Here is a 17,687-nt window from a genome sequence, read left to right on the forward strand (position 1 = left end):
GCCTGCAAATTGTAGGAGGGGGGGAAGATTGAGGGAGGTGAAACCCATGGTTTCAAGATCCTGGGAAAGAATGATTTAGAATAGGAAGTAGTGCAATGAGTTTTTATTTCAGTACAGTGAGAATGTAGAGAGGGGACAGAGTGTGTATGATAGTATTTGGATTTTAGCAACAAGGGAGGAAAGTTAGAGAAGCAATGACCACATTAGTATCGATAGGTACATCTTACACCAAGAATACTATTGATGGAAGGCATGCATGCTATTTCCACCATCACCTTTTTTAATAAAGGACCCAACACTGTGATCCTGATAGCGTGAGTGTCACATTTTCACGCATGAGCTGCTATCAAATTCCACATTTCCTGTGCCTACGCACAAAACACGCAGAGACAGTTCTATGCAAATTATGATTCACATGATATTATTTTGTGTTGTGTTGGTGGTAATATAGGAAGCTGTGGTTAGTGGAGACTTTGCAGAGAGTGCTAATGGGACACAATCAAGTTCCACTGGAGTAACCTCATTATTATCATGGTGTCATGGTGCTCCCCAGTTTGCAAACGTGCAGCTGTAAAAATCTCAGCTATGCGCAAGTCTCCATATAGAAACTGGCTTGCATCAAAACAGATCGCATGATAAATCATGGAGAGGGGTGAAAAAAGACCATTGCTTGCCATGTTCTCAGGACCCGAACAATAATGTGAGGGATCCTAATAAGATAGATATACATTAGGATGTGAGGCAGAGGGAACGTAGAATTAGAGGTGAGGGGCCAGACCAAGAGAATGAATACTTAGAGAGGGGACAAACTAAGGGACGGATTGGAGGTGGAAGAACAGACTGAGGAAGCAAGGATTTAGAGAGGGGGAACAATGGAGGTAAGGATTCAGTGGTTGCTCCACTGATGTTACTAGCAAGCTGATGAGTTGCATTACTTCTCACTAAAGCTAGGAAGTACCTCATCCCCTGGCGAACTGACTAGTGGAATTTTTAGTCCTGTTTGTAATCCTGGAGTGAGGAACTCCTCGCCATGATTCATGTTTCATTGTTCAGTACAGTGAATATTTTCCAGTCAAATACTTCTCTATGACCTACTGTGCGGTAACAACGTCTTGTAAAAGATCACTCATAGTGTAATAAAGAATGTTCCTTTCACATTGTGTTGCATGGTGAGTGATTAAATGGGCCCAGGCACAAATATATAAATATGTCATCTGCAGAAAGTGCTGATCCGAGCAGAACCTTTTGAGCATCACAAGTTGTGCTGTTATTGCTTAAATATATTAAGGCAAGGTTTCACTTACTTGTAATTTTTTAACAAATGAATTTATATTTCTCCCTCAGTTGATAGTTGTATTTCTTGGGGTGGTATTTAAACATAAAGACTAGTAAAGCTTCAGGTTCGATCCCTGATCTGTACCGAATTAGCTGATCTTGGTTGGGGTGATACTGACAGCATTACAATTAGTCTCAGCATTCTTGGGATAAGAAGAGGAAAATCAAATAGAGTTCCTGCTCCTAATCACCGTTCTTGGTCCCCTGCTGTAAAATGTGCCCAGGAGGACATCAGGTGAGGACAGAATTTGGCCAAGATGCCCCTCCATTTTCAAACAATCTGCTGACAATCACTTTCTGGACTTCCAAATGAAGAACAAACACTCGGGCATGACACTTGGCACTTGGGCAAGGGCTTCCTTGGAACTTTACCCAACATGAGCCAACACCTTCAGGAGAGGAGAAAATTAAGAAAAAATAAATTTAAAATAAGGAATTATGATCTTCAAGGAGAGATATTAGATATGATAATTAAAAACTTTTTGATATTCGATCTGTATTAGTGTTTAATTTCATGAGGGAGAAGAGCCACATGTTGTCGTCATGACAAATTCATAATCAAGTGACACAAAGGTGGATTTACCTTTTTACAATTTTAATAACTTTTCATGAAGGAAAATTAGATGAATAATGGTTAGACTTAGAATAGTGAAGGGGAGGAAAATGTGGAAGGCAACAAAGCATGTTTGGGCAGCATTGTCTACAGAAAAGTCAAATTAATTGAAATAGTATATCTCTGATATGTGAAACTGCAGATAAAAGATTAATTACAGTAGCACCTCAGAATGATACTTGGCCTTGAGGTAATACATAGCCCATCAATGCTGTCATTATTTGTTAAAACTGGACAACAGCAACCTTTCATTTTGCTTTCTAAAGGCAGGGCCCATAGTAACAGGACAGTTTAAATGCTGGAAGTGTAACATTAACAACCATTATATTGAATACTGAACTATTAAATTGACCCTATTTGGATAAATATTTACAAAATACATTTGTTTATGTGCTAATAAAGATCACGACTGTACTTTTGTATTTTCTTAATGAGTCCTAGATTTGGAGTCAGACCCAGTTGAGTGGGCGAATGGGGCAGTTCCACACTTCACCGCTGACTGGAGATCCTGCACTCTGTTGCTGATGGTACTGAGTTCCACCGAATGGGGGTCCCACACTCTACCAACAATAATACTGGACCCTTCTGACTAGCAGTCCCACATTCTACTAGTGATAGAGCATGGGCTCCCATGTACCATCGATACAGTTGCTGATCCAGTATCCAGGGACGCTCTGCTGGAAGTATGTGTGCGAATGTTGTGTGAGGACAGGATTGTGTTCAGCTGTAATGCCCCCCTGTGGTCCAGGAGCCTGCTGACTTAGGTGAGGAACTGGAGGATGCTCCGGGCTCATGCAACCATAATCAACAAAAGTGCATGCCTCCAGGAGGGGAAAATATTAAAACTCCTGGCTTGAGGTTGGACTTACCTTAAAGACTTGTGTGTATCTATGTCATGCATAATGTCTAATAATCTTCAGAACATTTTTCATTCCATTTTTATATATATATATATATATATACACACACTGTACAAAGGGATAAGTGACACTCATTTCATATTGCTATTGTATTATCTGCCACAACATTAAAATGGCTCTAATCAAAGTCATAAATGACATCCTCTGTGACCATGACCATAGTGCACTGTAGCTTCTCGTCTTTCTCAACCTCTTCGCAACCTTTAACATAATCGACCACGCCATCCTCAACATAGACCCACTTCCATTGTCCAGCTCATTTTCGACTGCCCTATTCGTTATATTCTTGCCTGTCCAATCGTAGCCAGGGCATCTCTAGCAATGGCTTCTCTTCCCACCCTCCCCACCATTACCTCTGGAGTTCCCGAAGGATCGATCCTTGGCTCCCTCCTCTTCCTCATCTACATGCTTCCCCTTGATGACATCATCGGGTTCAGGTTGTTCTCGTACGTCGTCAACATCCAGGACTACCTCTCTTGATCCCTCCATTGCCACTGTATTGTCAGACTGCTTGTCTGACATTCAGTCCTGGATGAGCAGCAGTTTTCTCAAGTTAAACATTTAGAAGTCGAAAGCCATTGACCCCGATATTTATGGGGAGGGTGCGGGGGAACCCATAATTGGCCGAAGAACCCGGCAAGGTCCTGCCTGTGGAGGCCCTGCCAATCTCAATGGCAGGTCCTCATTTAAATAAAATGATACAGTCTTCCGTCCGATAGCTGGTCAGATTGACAACCTGGCCAGCGGGCAGGAGCATGAGCAAGAGGCAGTCAGTAGGGGTTCGGGGCTCGGGGCCGCAATCGGGAGGCTGGGTGGGTAGTCCAGTTCAAAGGAGGCCCTAGGCTTGTGAGGCTAAGAAAACCTGAGAAATAAATTTAAAACGTACCTGCTGGGCCTCTTCTGGCCCTCAATCCGGCTCCTGGCAGGTTTTGCCTGACGTTGGAGCCGACACTAACCCTCTCCCCCACCCCAACTCAGGCTTCTGGGTAATATTGTGGATCATTGGACCCGATCTGCATACTTAAAACAGGGCCCCACTTCCACTTCCTTCCTGGGGGTGTTCTGCTCGCCTGCTCAAAAGAGCAGGTTAATATGGGGACATGGCAGGAAGGAAGCGGGATTGGTGGGGTTAACTAACACCGGTTATTTTAAATGCCCCCCCAAACCTGGTTTCAGTCAGGTGCGGGCAATTAAAATCAGGGCCATCGTCTTTGGCCCCTACCACAAACTCTGAACCCTCACCAACATTCCACCCCCAACACCGGCCACTATCTCAGGTTGAACCAGTATGTTCACAACCTCGGCATCCTATTTAACCCCGAGGTGAGCTTCCGAACCCAAATCCTCTCCGTCACAAAGACCGCCTGCTTCCACCTCTGTAACATTGCCTGCCTCCACCCCTACTTCACCCATCTTCTGCTGAAACCCTCATCCGTGCCTTTGTCACCTTCAGACTCAATGGTCTCCTGGCCAGGCTCCCATCCTCCATAAACTTCAACTCATCTAAACTCTGCTGCCCGAATCCCATCCCAGACCAAGTTCCGTTCACCCATCCCACTTTTTTCTTGCTGACCTAAATTTCTGGTGCCCCAGTGCCTCAAATTTAAAATTCTCATCGTCGTGTTTAAATCCCTTCATGATCTTGCTCAATACTCTCTTTATAATCTTCAACATCCCTACAAGCTTCCAAGAACTCTGCGTTCCTCTGACTCTGGCATCTTGTACATCCCTTCGTCCCATCATTGGAGGCTGTGACTTCAGCAATCTAGGTTCTATACTCTTGAATTCCCTTTCTAAACCTTTCCACTTCTTGACCTCCCTTTCCTCTTTTAAGACTCTTCTCAAAACCCATCTCTTTTAACAAGCTTTCAGTCACACTCCTAATACAGTCCTACCCACTTATGTCAATATGTTGAGGACCATTCTAAGTTTGTTGACAAAGCAGATATTACATTTAATTAAAAATTATTTATATACTAGAAATGATAAATATAATATATAAATACAACAATATATAAATAATAGTCATTTGTAATAAAAAATATTTAAATTTAACTAAAATTTATAAATTTTAAATTTCTTGACCTTTTATTTAAATGTATTTTCTTTTTTTTAAACTGTTTCATACACATCACTTGTTCTTTACAGATTAGTGCTTGTAGCTTATCTAAATACTTAGCTGCTTCCATTTTTTCAGTGGCTCCATTGAGCAATAAATATCTGCAATTCTTCACACATGCTAAATGCTTCTTTGCACGTCACATGTCAAATATTGTCATCGTTGGACTCTTTATTATTGTTTTCAGGCTCCTCGGCTTCTTGTTGGCTGTTGTCTTGATCCTTTTTTACTGAAACGATGATGCCTTCATCTGCCAGTGCCTTATTGCTTCCTTGACACGTCACACGTGAAGATAAGCGGCTGTTGACATAAGTGGTAATAAAAGAAGACCTTTAATACTGTTAGGGACTTTAAAAAAAATTGTCAAAATAAACGTGCCAGAGTTTATGTCTACCTAAACATACGTGGTAAGTATTTATTATTAATGCGCAGAGAAGGGAACTGCAGCGTCACTTTTTTGTTGATATAAGCAGGATATTGACAAAAATGAGTTCGACGTAAGTGGGTAGGACTGTACCTCTCTGGCTTGGTGTCGATTTTTGTCTGATTATTCTTCTATGAAGTGCCTTGAGACTTTTTTCTACGTTTAAGGCACTATATAAATGTAGCCTGTTGTTGGTGTTATCACAACACAAGTCGTAAATGAATCATATCTCAGTCATGATGCATTATTGCAGTATGAAGCTGTGCCTCAGTGATCGGTAATGTTTAAGTGTAAATAACTAAAGCAAACATTTTAAAATAAAGGTGGCTGCAGAACCGAGGCAGGAATATTTTTTCATTGAAAGTAAACAGAGGAAAATTCTGCCCTGAGGGCTTTAGTAAAGGGAGGTGCTTTATAGAGCTCCAGCTACAGCCTCAGCCACTCGAATAACCAACCACAGCCCCAGCCACTGACACCACCCATTCCAATATCCAAACATAGCTCCAGCTTTGATCCCACTCATTTTGATAACCAGCCCCAGACCTTGTCCCCACCAATTCCAATAATCAACTAATCACAAACCTGTTCAAGTAATCAACCACAATTAAAATTTTAATTGAAAATAAAATATGACCCTTTTATCTTTAAAATTAAAATATCATAAATCTTCACAATTATAACTTCAATCAACATCAGATCTGGAAGATTCAGAAATTACTGAAGAACCAAACGTGAGAAATATGAATATATCTTATTGTTCTTAATTGTGAAAAAAATGAAATTATTGTTTGGAGAAATTCAAACAGACTGAGGACACCATCCAACGTGTTGTGTGGCATTACCACCATGCTAAATGGGATAGATTCAGAACAGATCTAGCAGCTCAAAACTGGGCATCCATGAGGCGCTGTGGGCCATCAGCAGCAGCAGAATTGTATTCCAGCACAATCTGTAACCTCATGGCTCGGCATATTCCTCACTCTACCATTACCAACAAGCCAGGGGATCAACCCTGGTTCAATGACTGTAGAAGAGCATGCCAGGAGCAGCACCAGGCGTACCTAAAAATGAGGTGCCAACTTGGTGAAGCTACAACACTGGACTACATGCATGCTAAACAGCGGAAGCAACATGCTATAGACAGAGCTTAGCGATTCCACAACCAACGGATCAGATCAAAGCTCTACAGTTCTGCCACATCCAGTCGTGAATGGTGGTGGACAATTAAACAACTAACGGGAGGAGGAGGCTCCGTGAACATCCCCACCCTCAATGATGGCAGAGTCCAGCACGTGAGTGCAAAAGACAAGGCTGAAGCGTTTGCAACCATCTTCAGCCAGAAGTGCAGAGTGGATGATCCACCTCTGCCTCCTCCCGATATCCCCACCATCACAGAAGCCAGTCTTCAGCCATTTTGATTTACTCCATGTGACATCAAGAAACGGCTGAGTGCACTGGATACAGCAAAGGCTATGGGCTCCGACAATATCCCGGCTGTAGTGCTGAAGACTTGTGCTCCAGAACTAGCTGCGCTTCTAGCCAAGCTGTTCCAGTACAGCTACAACACTGGCATCTACCCGACAATGTGGAAAATTGCCCAGGTATGTCCTGTTCACAAAAAGCAGAACAAATCCAATCCGTCCAATTACCGCCCCATCAGTCTACTCTCAATCAATGGAAGGTGTCGTCGACAGTGCTATCAAGTGGCACTTACTCACCAATAACCTGCTCACCGATGCTTAGTTTGGGTTCCGCCAGAACCACTTGGCTCTAGACCTCATTACAGCCTTGGTCCAAACATGGACAAAAGAGCTGAATTCCAGAGGTGAGGTGAGAGTGACTGCCCTTGACATCAAGGCAGCATTTGACCGAGTGTGGCACCAAGGAGCCCGAGTAAAATTGAAGTCAATGGGAATCAGGGGGAAAACTCTCCAGTGTCTGGCGTCATAGCTAGCACAAAGGAAGATGGTAGTGATTGTTGGAGGTCAATCATCTCAGCCCCAGGACATTGCTGCAGGAGTTCCTCAGGGCAGTGTCCCTGGCCCAGCCATCTTCAGCTGCTTCATCAATGACCTTCTCTCCATCATAAGGTCAGAAATGGGGATGTTCACTGATGATTGCACAGTATTCAGTTCCATTCGCAACCCCTCAGATAATGAAGCAGTCTGTGCCCGCATGCAGCAAGACCTGGACAACATCCAGGCTTGGGCTGATAAATGGCAAGTAACATTCGCGCCAGATAAGTGCCAGGCAATGACCATCTCCAACAAGAGAGAGTCTAACCATCTCCCCTTGACATTCAACGGCATTACCATCGCCGAATCCCCCACCATCAACACCCCGGGAGTCACCATTGATCAGAAACTTAACTGGACCAGCTACATAAATACTGTGGCTACAAGAGCAGGTCAGAGGTTGGGTATTCTACGGCGAGTGACTCACTTCCTGACTCCCCCATGCCTTTCCACCATCTACAAGGTACAAGTCAGGAGTGTGATGGAATACTCTCCACTTGCCTGGATGAGTGCAGCTCCAACAACACTCAAGAAGCTCGACACTATCCAGCCCGCTTGATTGGCACCCCATCCACCACCCTAAACATTCACTCCCTTCATCACTGGCCCACCGTGGCTGCAGTGTGTACCGTCTACAGGCTGCACTGCAGCAACTCGCGAGGCTTCTTCGACAGCACCTCCCAAACCCCAACCTCTACCATCTAGAAGGACAAGGGCAGCAGGCACATGGGAACAATACCACCTGCACGTTCCCCTCCAAGTCACACACCATCCCGACTTGGAAATCTATCGTTGTTCCTTCATTGTCGCTGGGTCAAAATCCTAGAACTCCATACCATCAGCACTGTGGGAGAACCTTCACAACATGGAGTGCTGCAATTCAAGAAGGTGGCTCACCACCACCTTCTCTAGGGCAATTAGGGATGGGCAATAAATACTGGCGTTGCCAGCGATGCCCACATCCCATGAACGAATAAAAAAAAACTTCAACAGAAGGATTATCAGCCTAATCCTGGAACCAACACCACTAAAAATAGATTAACTGATTATTCATCCCATTGCTGTTTGTGGGATCTTCCTGTGCACAAAATGGCACCTGTATTTCCCTGTATAAGAATTGCAACAAAAGTAGTTTATGGTACGTGAAGTGCATTGACATGTTTTTGAGAAACGTGATAAAAATGTTACATAAACGCAAGCCATTCTTAGAATTGTCTCATATAGTTTAAAGGGAAAGAAAGACCTAAGGGCAGTTCTTTGTCGCCCCAAAATACTCCTCTACTGTGTGTGTGTGTGTGTGTGTGTGTGTGTCCGTGAGTGTGTGTAAGTGTGAACATACATTTACATACAACAATATTTCTTCTTTAAAAAAACAGAAAATTTCCTATCCCAGTTATGTCATTTTGGATCTCCTTTTTTTTTAGGCCAGTCCACTGACAACACTGACGGGAAGGAATTGCTTGCTTCCTGGAGCATGAGAAAACACCTTACCAGCAGTATGTTGCATACTTTGCTGATAATGTGTTTCTAAGGCCAGTTGATACAAGACTGATGTTGCCCTTTACCAACTAAGCAATCAGAAGTGCTCTGGTGTTTTTACATAAAGTGCATTTTTTAATATCCATTTTTAAGGGATGTGATGGCAGATGATTTTTCAGCTATAGTGGTGGAATGCATGCTACATTTAGCTTCAATGCCCCTTGCTAGAAAGGGAAAAACTCTGTAAACGTTCCCATCTTTGATCACTATCCAATGCTTTAGTATGTGTGAGATAAGGACAGGCTGTGAGTTCCATCCCCCAACAACCTGCTGACTGACACTCATTGCCTAGGCTTACACATGCCAATTGGTTTAGATATCAGAGAGTGACAAGTGCCTGTGGAAATGTACCACAGCAAGAGTCAGCGGCTTCAGGAGAGCTAGAGACAAAATTGTAGCAGAAATGTCTCCCGCAAATTATTTACAAATGAGGGATTAGAAAGGTTTTCTTTTGGATTAATCAAGGAACAGAAATATTTGCATTAATGTAGCACTTTGTTACACCTCAGAGTACTTCACATACAATAAATTACTTTAATTACTTTGAACTGCAGTGTCTGTTGTTATGAAGGCAAACATGGCTGCCATTTGTGCGAAGCAAGACCCCTCAAACAGCTCTCGATACCACGGGATCTTTAATATCCACCTGCACAGGCAGATGAGGCCTTGATTTAACATCTCATCCGAAGGATGGCATCTCTTCACAATTTAACACTTACCTCAGTACTGCACTGGAGTGTCATCCTAGATTGTGTGCTCAGGCCCTGGATTGGGAGTGAAACTCTCAATATTCTGACCGAAAAGTGAGAGTGCTACCATCTGGGCCAAGCTGACACTTCTCAAAAAATGCTAAATACTAAGCTGAAGTGAACCCTCTCCTTTCTTTTCCAGCCTCAAATTGTGAGGATTTTCTGACTATCTAAAAACTGATTCAATGGACTCCATCCATTGAGAGGTTTCGTGGTATTGACTGTGGAGCAGTGGATGTGATCTTGAATAACTACAGACTAAAATATAATGCTATAATAGAGTTCACCTTAAATTGATATGTATCCTGTAAGACTTTAACCTTGCAACAGATAGATCCTCTTTCAGATTCAACATACTCAATCATACAACTGGATTTTGCATCAGAGTGTTTGATTGGACATTCAAATTTAAACCATTCTATCAGACAAACAGATTTCCTAAAAGTTGCCAGATCAAGTTGTTACAAGGTACAGTACAACATCATTTATCTACAGTAAAGTGGACCTTGTGATTTTGAAACAAACATAGTTGACAGATTTGGAGGAAAATGTCAGTTTTGGAGTATAATAAAGAAATAGGTTTTACTGCAAACGTGTGGATAGGAAACCTGAAATTGAAAACTGGTAGATGGCTGGTTGGAAGTGCATTGCTGAAAAATTGATTAAATTAAACGATGTTAATTACAGAACTTGTCTCAGAGAATAAAATATCTGTAGAATAGAAACTGATTCTGATTTATTTTTATAACTTGGTTTATTTTTATGACTTTCAAACATTCATGCAGCACTACTAACACTAACAGTTGTGTAGTAATTATTCCCCTCCCACCTATCTTTCTCATAGCTGCTACTTTCTTTCCCAGACCATTCCATTCCAGGCTTTGGCTGGTTCAGGGTTTTACTGAGGCACAACCTAACACCTTTGGAAAAAACAAAAATCACTTTACAGGTCTAAAGGATATAAACAAACAAGTTTCACAAAAGATGAAGTTGGTGTTATTTGTCACAGTCCCAGATGGCAAAATCTGTATGTTGTACCCCAAGCTATGTTGTACCTCGGGGTACAACATACAAATCTTTAAAAGCTGGAAAAAGCCATATGAAGAGTGAATTGAATTCTGAGTCATATATAGGGGCATTTAATATAAAAGCGAGGAGTGATGATGAGTCTGTATAATATAGTTGTTAGGCCACAGTTGGAGTACTATATGCAGTTTTGGGCACCCTATTATGAAAAGATATTGGAGCCATGGATAAGGTGCAGTACAGATTCAATAGGATGAAGGAAGGGATGGGAGAATACAGTTATGATGAAAGACTAAAAAAAATCTTGGGCTTTATTCACTGGCACATAAAAGGGGAGGTCTAAAAAAAGTGTTCAAAATTATAGAAAAGTTTTAGAGGGCAAATAGTGAACGTTATGTCTACTGATATGTGACAAGGGGACATAAACTCAAGATTAGAATATGGAATCCATTAGCACAAGTGGCAATTAAAGCTGAGTCAATCATGGTATTTCAGAGGGAATTAGATAAACACTGGAAGAGGAAGACTATTAAAGGATATGAGGAAAGAGAGGGGAAATGGGATTGGAGTAGATTAGAGTTCTGATGTGGAGTTAGCACCAGCACAGACATGATGTGCTGAATTGTCTCCTACTATGCTGAAATTTCTGATTTTTACAATAACCTTTACTACACAGCACTAACAGTGTAACACAACTGGGCTGCCATTTCAGAATAACAGTGCATACTTCTGGGATTTTTAAAAACTTTCCTTGTGGACTCCTCCGGGCCTCAGAAGGAAACCGTGGGTCTCTCGTGCCCTGGGCTTCCCTCCCCCCTCCACGATCTCTGTCAGATCCCCCTCCTGAAGATTTACCTTAGTGCTTGGGACCATTCCCTCTGGCCTGTCTGATTTCAATGGCCAGGCAGCTGCTTCCTGCTGACTTCCAGGTTGTTTTGGTCGGGACACAAGCTAATGGTATGCTAATGAGGCCCGGCCATTAAAATCGGTTGGGTCCTCCTGCTGCTGCTCCTGGACAGGTCAGCTGCTGGCTAGACCATGCCTGGAACTTAAAATCGATCCCTTTGTTTATGATCTCATGTGCAAGTGCAGAATAGAAAGGGAGGGGAAAGTGAAGAGTAATCTAGACTGTTTCTTGGGCTCCTCCCAAAGTGGGTATTGGGAAAAAAAAATTGGAAGATCATGCACCCTTCTAGTCAGGAAAGGAGTCCAAGGAAGGGGAGGGGGAATACTTTAAAAGAGAAAGTCTAACCCTCAAAAATCAAGTCAAATAGAAGATTGCACTCAAATATTTGAGGCTCCAGAAAAAAAATGAAATGGAGTCTGGATTTGTGCACCTTGTACAATATGAATTCATCAGATTAGGCTCAGAATTTTAACACAAACCAGTAGACTGCCGATTTTGCTCCATGAGTAAACAACTTGTAATGAAATTGCAGGAATGTATGGCTTTGAGTATATGGTAGACTTCCCTGGTCTTTTTTGAATAATGCCATGGGATTTTTAAACTCTGCCTGAAACATTGGGACTTCTGTTTAATAGCTCATCTAAAGGATGGCACCTCCAACAATTTGGCCATCCCTCAATACTGCACTGAACTATCAGCCTGGAATGCTGAAACCTTGGGGTGGGACATTGAATCAACATACTGACTCAGAATTAAGAATGCTACCCACTGAGTCATACGGACACTCAATTTCAGTTGGAGTGAAGGGACAGAACCTCCATCCAGATATTACTAATATTGATGAAATCTTGAAATCCATGTTCTGCACACGGTAATGTGGCCTAATATGAAACCCCTAAGACAGTGAAAATGTTAATTGTGGGTGGGATCAGTAGAACAGATCTCCTTTTGTATATATCAAGAAAACAATGGTTTGCTGAGTACATATGACCCAGTAGATAACTTTCAACACATATCGAATACATCTGGTGACAATTTATTAGTACAGTACTGACATTTTTTCTGTCTACAACAACCATCTCTGAGACTGCCAAGCAGTGCCAATCTATGGATATATTTGTGCTATGTGTTCATGCCTGCTAGGAATTGAATAGAGACTTCCTCTTTCACCTCGGCCCCCTGGCAGAGAAGAGGCTTTCATCCCATCAGTCAAGGCTGGATTTGAACCCAAGTCCACAGGGAAAGAACACTGTCACAATCTATCTCTACTTAAAAAACATTGTGGTTGACTTTGGAAAATCAAAATCTTAGCCATGTAGTTTGAAATATATATTTTTAAAAATCACTTTATGAATAGAGTGTGTTGATGACTAGACAGAAAACTAAAATCACCTGTACATTAACAAAATACTAGCCAACTTTGTTCTGTCAATACTAACTGATAGAAGTAATGGGAAACTTTGTAGACAGTGATTTCATTGACAATTAAGTTGAAGAAGGTGTCTATTTCTCATCAAACTGTTGAAAGAATTAAGCTTAATATTTTTTCTGTCCTCTGCTATACATTGTATGCTTTCAGGCCAGGGTTGAATAATAGTGATGTCAGAGTGGGTAAGTTTTCATCCATATGAATTTTCTTTGAGGACCTTTGGTGATCAGGGAATATTTATGCAAAATCTTCCCTCAGGACATTAAATGGGAGGTGTGGAATCCATAATAGGGTGGATTGTACATTGTTAAAGGGGCTTGATGGACTGAATAGCCTTTTGCCATTTCATGTTTTATTTTATATTTAAAATGGATTCTGGTGATTAGGAGTTATTCATTTGGGAATTTTGAGGGTCCTGATGTCACTGAATTAACATAGGCCGCTGAAATGATGGTGGCTGTGTCATCAAAAGGCTTGCGCACTGTATCTCTGAGCGATTTGGTGGGTTAGTTGGAGTCCATGATAGATCCTGTCTCTTTTTGTCAGATGTCAATCCTGCTTACTCTCCATTTTTCTCCAGAAATGTATCTATTTGCCACTTAAACTAGTTTATACTGTCTGCTGCAATGGCCTTCCCTGGTAATTTATTTTACAAGCCCATTACCTATAAAGTTCTGTCAGCCAATATGAAAGCACATCAACAGCAACTCATGGCCCAGTCCATTGCTGCATGAATACCATATCTAGTTAGAGAGGGGAGTGAATGTTACAAGGGCAAGTGAAGTTAGAGATGATCAAATACAGTGCGGAACATGGTGGTTCCTGAATGGCTGAGAAGTAGAAATATCATGTCGCAGAATGGTACTGTCTAGGATATATAGTGTAGATGTAAGATTGGGCACTGTTGTGAAGTTTTACTTTATGTGCCTTAGGAGGGGGATCAGGGAGACACTGGACAGGGACCAAATGTTAATACAAAGTACTAGAACTGCTTTTCTTGATATCACAGAATCTGGGTCAGTAAATTATCCATTCTTAAAGGACTAATAACTCAACATGGGGTTTGATCAATTTGTATGAATATTTTTAGGTTGCCAGTTGATGTATGTCTTAAAATCCAATTTTGCTTCACCCTCCTCCCAATCCAAAGCCATTGGTTCCCTGGTGGCATGGGCTCTTTTTTAAAGAGGGAATGGAAATTTGTTGGTTTTCCTCTCACTAAGCTTTTTTGAATAAAATCTGGGTTTTGGCCCCTCATTGGGCAGTGGGAATCATGTGGCCAGCTTTGATGCTGTGGGCTGTTGGTTGGCTGTATAAATCTGATCAGATGCTCCCTATTGCTTACGCTTTGCCAGTCGATCAGACACTTGCATTCTAGATAATATTTTATCTGATTAATATAATAGATGAGAGAGGAGGAAAATGTTTGGCGATGCAGCATCTGAAGGAAGCCGATGAAAGGCATGAGTAGATGGCGGATGTTTGCCTGGGAGGCTGTGTGGATTTTACTCTGGGATTCTACAGCTTTGAGATGCAGATGATGCAAAGGCGATCGGGAGAATAAAAAAAAACTGCAGATGCAGAAACGATCGAGAAAATATCAGATCTGATTTTTGACAGGAAAGGGGAAAATTATTTCTTAGAAATCTGCAAATGACCAAATTAGATGAAGGAATAACCCGCTGGACAATGAAAAACTGAAAAAAATAAAACAGGAAAAACTAAACTAATTGCATGTGCACCAGTATTGGAACAGATGGGATGTAATGTGGAGTTGCCGTATTTCTCTACTGAATGGTGATCTTTGGCATCTGTTTATAGAATGGCGAGATTTGGAGACGAGGTGCCGGCCAGGTATGGAGCCGGCCAGGGAGGCGCAGGACGCGGCGGCAGCCGCCAGGGCGGACCGCCAGGAGCACCTCAGAGGATGTACAAGCAGTCGATGGCCCAAAGAGCCCGGACCATGGCTCTCTACAACCCCATCCCCGTCCGACAAAACTGCTTCACAGTTAACAGATCTCTCTTTCTCTTCAGTGAAGACAACTTTGTAAGAAAATATGCCAAAAAGATCACAGAATGGCCATATCCTTTTTTTATTTTGTCTAATATATTGATATATTTTAAAGTATTGCATAGCTGCAATTCTCTCGATCGATTGAAAAAGAAATCAAACGATGTTAATTTCACGCTGAAAAGTGATGTCAGTTTCGCTGTTTTAATGATAGCATAAAATCAGTTTCACTGGTATAATGATAGCATAATGCCAGTTTCATTGGTATAATGATAGCATAATGTCAGTTTCACTGGTTTAATGGTAGCATTTGCTGTGACTGGCCCTTCATGTAAATTGGATGGCGATTGCATTGCCATTGCAGTCAGAGGACTTTTTGGAAAAACAAAATAAAACCAATCACCACCAAAAATTTTGCCGTGCTTAAAAATTTCGCCACACTGTGATGCAGTCAATTTCATGTTGAGGGAAATATCCAGCCATTTGCAAATATTTATAACTGTCATTAATATACCCTGTCCAATCGTAGCTTTTTCCTTAGAATAAATTATAGATGCCTTTATTTGGTATGTAATTGCAGACTTTTGTTTTTATAGTGATACAGAGCTGGTTAATTACCTGATGGGAAAGGGATGCATTAACTGGTGTTGCTGACGCGGGGTTGTATCTATTTTAGGGAACCATTCAGAGAGGTTGGGGTGATGAATAGGATTTTTTTTCATGCGCGTGTTCACACAGTCACATGCACTCCAATGGACACATGATCATACAGAGAAGATGCATAGATTAGAGTCTATACTGGTACAAGATTCTAACCAGCACCTCTATAGCTTTTTTTAAATCCACATATACCTGAGAGTAGAATAGAAAAATAGCAAGTGGGTGTGCATATTTCTGAATTTCTGTCAGTCGGGCTATTGGTTTATGGTGACTGGATAAGTTTAATTGGAGCCCAAAATCTTTACCCATGTTCTGGAGAGTGCAGTCTGCTTATTTTTTGATACAGACTAAAGTAGTGGCTTTGCTATGTCACCCTGTGATGCCTGCTCAAAATTCTAAACTTATAGAGAGGCTCAATGCCCTGTTTATTAAATTCATATCTAGCTTTCCCCTATCATTTGAGCACGTGATGCAAAATCGGAAATGACAATAAATTTTTATAAATGTCAAAGTACAATGAATACATGAGCATATGAAATGGGAATTCACACAAACTGGAAGCTTGGAGTCAGCTTTCATGTCCATGCTGACGACATCCAGCTCTACCTAGCCATCTCCTTTGTTGACCCATGGCTATTGCCACTGTCACCAAATGATTATTTGATGTTAAGATCTGGATAAGCCAAAACTTCCTCCAACTTAATGTCAGCAAAACCAAAGCCATCTTCTTCAGCTGTTGTAAACACCCATGCACGTCCAGACTTGATCTCAGGCTAAGCCCAGAGGTGTAGGACCTTGGTGTAGAGTTTGATCCCTGCCTTCAGATTCCTTTCTCTTCCCCCGCCCCCGTCACCAAGTCCATGTTTTTTTTTGTCTTTGCCCATCAAAGGGAGGGATGCTAGTGCTCAGAAACAAGCATTCCCAGATTAGGCATAGCACAGCGACTTCTACTCTGCTCCAACAATGTGCCTCTGCCCTAACCTCCAAAGAGCAGCTCCTATTGCACTAGTATGACATTTTTTTCCTTCCTAATTGGCCCAGGTCTTTTTTTCCCAAGATTAGTCCCATGCCCATGAGGAACTAGGTTGAGACTGCCAAACTGATTTCACAGAGAACTTTTACAACCAGTAGACAAAGGAGACATTCATCCCATCAGTCTGGGCTGGATTTGAACCCAGTGTCCCAGAGGAGGAAGGCCGGTGTCTAATCCACTGCACCAAGACTACTTCCATCTCCACAACATTTCCTGCCTCCACCGTTATTCCTCATCCCCCTCCTAATGAAGCCTTAATCCATGTTCTTATCACCTCAGTGGCTGGATTTCTCCAATGCTCTCCTTGTGATTCCATGTTTTCATATGTATTAAGACCCACCTCTGTCCTTGCTTGGCTTCCTGTGCCCCAGAGAATTAACTTTTAAGATTTCTCATTTCCCCCGCCCCCCCTCCCCCACTTCAAATCCCTGCACAGCCTTGGTCCCCCTTTTCTCTGTGATCTCTTCCATCCATATATTCCAGTCTGCATCCTCCAGTATACCTCTTGTTCCCGGTTCCACTGCTGGCAACTTCACCTTCAGTTGCTATGCGCCCACCCTCTAGACCTCCTTCACTCCCCGCCCCCCCCCCCTCTTAGCATATCACCTTGCCAGCTTCATCTCTTCAAATGCTTCAAGACATGACTCTATTTGACTGTGTTCCAATCTTCCCCCACCCCCCCACTGGCTCTCTTCTCTTTCCCTCCTGCCAGATGTCCACTTGCTATTCACTGACCTGTGAAGTGTTCTGAAACATCACTTTGTATATAGTGAGTGTTATAGAAATTAAATTGCTCCTTTTCAATTGTGCATTGGCACTAGCCTAATAGCAGTGATATCAGATTATATGCAATCAGGTATACATACATTTCCTGTGATTAGGTAGCCAACTAATAGAAAATGTTCGT

At 42.0% G+C, this 17,687-nt stretch overlaps 1 protein-coding gene across 1 annotated transcript in view; it reads left to right on the forward strand.

Annotated features, from left to right (window-relative positions):
- The window catches only part of LOC137304234 (voltage-dependent P/Q-type calcium channel subunit alpha-1A-like), a 503,508-nt gene that overhangs the window by 38,238 nt on the left and 447,583 nt on the right, over nt 1-17,687 (forward strand). Inside the window, 1 exon segment of the mRNA XM_067972791.1 lies at nt 14,898-15,158. Within this exon segment, the coding sequence (XP_067828892.1) occupies nt 14,898-15,158 (261 nt within the window).

Source organism: Heptranchias perlo, chromosome 37 (assembly GCF_035084215.1).
Source record: "Heptranchias perlo isolate sHepPer1 chromosome 37, sHepPer1.hap1, whole genome shotgun sequence".
NCBI lineage: Eukaryota > Metazoa > Chordata > Chondrichthyes > Hexanchiformes > Hexanchidae > Heptranchias > Heptranchias perlo.